This window comes from Elephantulus edwardii, unplaced genomic scaffold (assembly GCF_000299155.1).
Source record: "Elephantulus edwardii isolate Elephantulus edwardi_28Jun2011 unplaced genomic scaffold, EleEdw1.0 scaffold00164, whole genome shotgun sequence".
NCBI classification, from domain to species: Eukaryota; Metazoa; Chordata; class Mammalia; order Macroscelidea; family Macroscelididae; genus Elephantulus; species Elephantulus edwardii.
This window is the reverse complement of record NW_006399914.1, coordinates 6,103,565-6,107,996: the sequence shown is the minus strand read 5'-3', so window position 1 is coordinate 6,107,996 and position 4,432 is coordinate 6,103,565. Positions and strand designations below refer to the sequence as shown.

The window sequence follows — 4,432 nt, the reverse complement described above, 5'->3', positions numbered from 1 at the left end:
AGCAGTGAAAGGTAAATCCCTTATTGTGGAGTTAAGCATTAGTTAGCATATAACTGTGAATACCATGGCCTGGATCAGGTGCACCTTAGTCTCCAGACTGACACTGTTGCTCTTCAGTATTGTGGCGATGTCCCTGACAGCAGATTTTCCCAATGCAATTCGCCTTTTAATTTCCTGGCTGCTGGTACCAAGAGTATTGACTGTAGAGGCAAGCAAACTAAAGTTATTAACAATGTCAATCTCTTCACCATCTATCATGATGCTGTCAATCAGCCCAGTGGTGAGAATCTTTGTTTTCTTGATGTTGAACTTCAATCCATATTGAAGGCTGCAATCCTTGCTTGACTTTCTGCAGCAAGTGCTTCAGGTCCTCCTCAGTTTTCAGCAAGCATGGTTGAGTCAGTTGAGTCATCTGCATAATTCAGGTTCTTGATAAGTCTACCTCCAATTCTGATGCCACATTTCTCCTCATAGAGCCCAGCCTCCCGGATAATCTGTTCCACATATAGATATGTATACTATATTGTATTTTAAAAAAAGACAATGGGAACAAAATTAAAATCTTCTAGGTGCTGATATTGCTGCCTATACGTTTTAATACCTAATATAGTGTTTAAATTAGTTTAAGAATGGACCGCAGATTTTAAATTATCCAATTCTATAAACTAAGGTTCAGAGAAAACTCAGAGTTCAAGACTCTATTAATGAAGGGCAATTAGTAAACACCAAAAAAAAAAGTGGATTAGCACGAAACTGAGGTTCCTTCTAACCAATCCAGAAGAACAAAAACAAAAATGAGTGTGCTGTTAATCAAAACGCAGGCAGTTCGAATCCACCAGCTGTGCCACAGGAGAAAGACAGGCACTCTCCTCCCAGGCGACTGACTGCCTCTTGAAAGCCCAATGGAAGGTCGGCGAGGAGTAGGTTCTGACACGACAGCATGTAACAACAACTTAATAAACTAAGGTCCAGAGGGATCCTAAGATTTATGTAAGAGCACTTGAGTGTACCATTTACCTACGTAAGTATCTTTAAATCATTTACAGGTAAAAATTCGTCTTCTGAAAGAGAATTTCTTTCTTTCTTTTTAAATTTTTTTCCTTTTTGTTAAAAATTTTTATTTTAATAATTTTAATGAACATTTACAGAGATTTTGGATTTCCATTCATTCACTGCTGCACTTCTTTCCCTGCCCAGCACCCCCACCCCAAGAATTTATTTTTTTTAAGTTAAATTCTTTCTACTACCACTCTTGCCACCAGTAGCCAGGAAATTAAAAGAAATATTAAGATGGGAAAGTTTGCTGTTAGGGACCTCTCCAAAGTACTGAAGAGCAATGGTGTCTCTCTGGAGACTAAGGAGCATCTGATACAGGCTATGGTCTTTGCAATCACTTGTTATGCGACAATGACTAAGGAGGATAGAAGGAGAATTGATACCTTTGAGCTGTGGTGCTGAAGAAGAGTATTGAGGGTACCATGGACTGCTTGGAAAACAGATTCATCCTAGAGAGGGTTAAACCAGGCGCCTCCTTGGGGGCAAGCATTCTGAGGCTCCGTCTAACATACTTTTGACATGTTGTAAGGAGAGACTGGTCCTTGGAGAGGGACATCATGCTTGGGAGGGTGGAGGGACAGCGCACGAGGGGAAGGTCCTCTATGAGGTGGATTGATGCAGTGACTGGGGTAATTGGGATGGGAGTGTCAGAGACAGTGCGATTGGCACAGCAGAGAACAGAGTTTAGAGCTGCTGTACATAGGGTCACTATATGAGTCGCAAGCGACTCAACAGCACATAACAACAACAACAACCAGGTTCACAGGGTCACTATGAATCGCCTACGACTCAACGGCACTTAACAACAACAACAACCAGGTACTATACTAAGTGTGTGTGTATATTTATATGTATATATACACATTTTCTTAATTAACACTACAAAAACATCAAAGCCAGAAGGAATATAGTTGGCAATTGATAGTCAAGATTTGAATACAAGCCTGACTTTAAAATAAGTACTTCCTCAATCACTTAGTATATTACTTCTTCTTCAAGAAAAAATACTTAAATATTCTTTTGTACTAAGTAGCAAAACTAGAATCTTACACTACCCTTCAGGAAGGATAAAATGTGTCAAATTAAGGAATAAAGAATAGTAAGGTCAACAGGAAAAGGCAAAAAACAATGCTGTCATATTTAGTTTGGTATTAAGTAGTAACATTTACTATAGTTAACAATTTTCCATTTTATATAAATTGTGTAATGACTCACCCTGGCCTGATGGCTTCTTCAGGAACACTAAGGGAATTTGAAATACGAGAATTCTGGTAATCTTGCCATCTTCGGGCATCCATGATAATCAAGCTGACATTTTTATTCATCATCATTGTGTACAATTCCTTTGCTGTGATTGATCCTTGGAATTAAGAGAAACAGCATAAGAACTACAAGAAATACTCAATTCCATATGCTATCTTTTCATTAAACACAGGACAAATCTAACGTTTGCTAGAAGAGCCAAGTGTACCAGGTGTCATATCCTTACAATCCCATCATACTGTTATCTTTGAAACTAAAGTTAAATTTCATTTTATGTTTTGACATTTACCAACTAGTTTAAAGCTACATTTTTAAAGGAGGAAATATTAAAAGTTTCTGTTGAATTTACAACTACATTTACTTTTGATTCTGCTGTTAGCATGAAATAAAGGAAATTAATATGTACAACTTAAAAATTTTTTTTCAAAGTTCATAACCAGAAAAAAAAATCTATAATTAAAAATTGTCTAAAGGCTCTAAATTCTTTATAATTTCTTTAAGACATCTTCAGTAGGGTCTGTTAAGATAGAAGGTATGGAGGGCCACATTTGTGAACAACATGACAAAGATGACCAACATGACCACTGAGGAGTATGATTGCTTATGATGAAATCTATCCTGGCCATGTGGCGAGGCTAATACATGCCATGGGAGGAGAGAACTCCTTGGAGTTCCAGGCTAGAGACAGTGAACATTCTGCTCTCAGGAAGGTCTCATGCTGACAAAAAACCTCTCACAGACTTGATCTTTGTGTCTGTATACTTGGTCCTTCTAGACTGAAGACAGCCCTTTCCCTGGAGTTTGTGTGTGTTATTCTGTAAAGATTACTGAATCTCAGAAAGAGAGAATAATACTTCCTTACCTAGCCCTAAACAAATGGGGATCCTGGAAGGGACTGGTACTTGCTAACCCAGCCGAGGGAGAAATGTGAAAAATAGTTGCACTGGTAGCTGGGACTCTGAACTGACCAGGGAAGAGAAGCTGAAATTTTCCTGGAACAATTTTATAATGCACAGGACTACTTAAAAAATTGTTGATTTCTAAGTTTTCCTAGAATAACAAGGCAAAAACTTGTTACCTGTGCTGTATAGCAAGGTTGGTCAAACTAAGGCCACTTACTTTTACTGGAACAAAGCCACACTAACTATTCAGATGAGCTGAATAACTCTGACAGGACACCAAAACCAGAAATACTTTCTATCTAATCTACAGGGCATTTAATTTCTCATGAGAAAGGAAAGGCTATTTTATGTTTTTGTTTTGTCAAGACTAACGAAAGTAAAATCTGTTGCTGCTATTGTTAGGTAGGTGCTGTTAGAGACATCTCCAAGAACACATAGCTACTATTTACAAGAGAGAAGCCCTGCCTAATCCCACATGTTCCTTACGATATCCGCTGAGTTCAAGACCCCTGTTACAGTCACTGTGCCGATCTATCTTATTTAGCATCTGGCTCTTTTTCACTGACCTTCCACTTTTCCCAGCATGATGTCCCTCCTGATAACCTGCCCAAACCATGTGAGACAAGTCTTACTATCCTGGCTTTTAAAGAGTACAATGACCACACTGTTAAAACAAGATTTGTTTAGTTGTTTGTCAGTTGGTAGTATACTCAATATTTTATGTCAACATTACAATCCAAGGGCATTATCATTTCTTATTTGGTCATACTCAAGGTCAAGTCAGAACCAACTCACAACTGACCCTCCACTGGATTTCTGAGGTTGTAAATTACATAGGAAAATGTTTCTTGTCATTTTAATTGTGATTTTAATGAAAGTTTACAGAAAAGTTGGATTTTCATTCATTGTTGCACAAGTCCCTCCCTTTCTCTTCCAAGTCCAGTTTGAAAAGCACCTCTATTCTGGAAGTTTTTCTAAGGCCTAACCATATATTCCTTTTAAACAGTACTTTCCTTCATCTGTTCCAGTGCAGTATTCATTGTCTATTCACTCTTATCCTAGTTTCTGCCCAATACCCCATGTCAGTCCTGCTTTAAAACAGTGGTATTGACACTTCACCAAAGAAGACATTCAGATGGCCAACAAGCACATGAAGAAATGTTTAAAATCCCTAGCTCTAAGAGAGATGCAAATCAAAACAACTATGAGAT

The 4,432-nt window shown here is 38.1% G+C and overlaps 1 protein-coding gene across 2 annotated transcripts in view; it reads right to left on the bottom strand.

Moving 5' to 3' along the window:
- The window catches only part of USP8 (ubiquitin specific peptidase 8), a 69,117-nt gene that overhangs the window by 35,332 nt on the left and 29,353 nt on the right, over positions 1-4,432 (bottom strand). For both annotated transcript variants that reach the window (XM_006895310.1, XM_006895311.1), the window contains one exon: positions 2,272-2,416. In XM_006895310.1, coding sequence (XP_006895372.1) covers positions 2,272-2,416 — 145 coding nt within the window. The remainder of the gene's footprint in view (positions 1-2,271; positions 2,417-4,432) is intronic.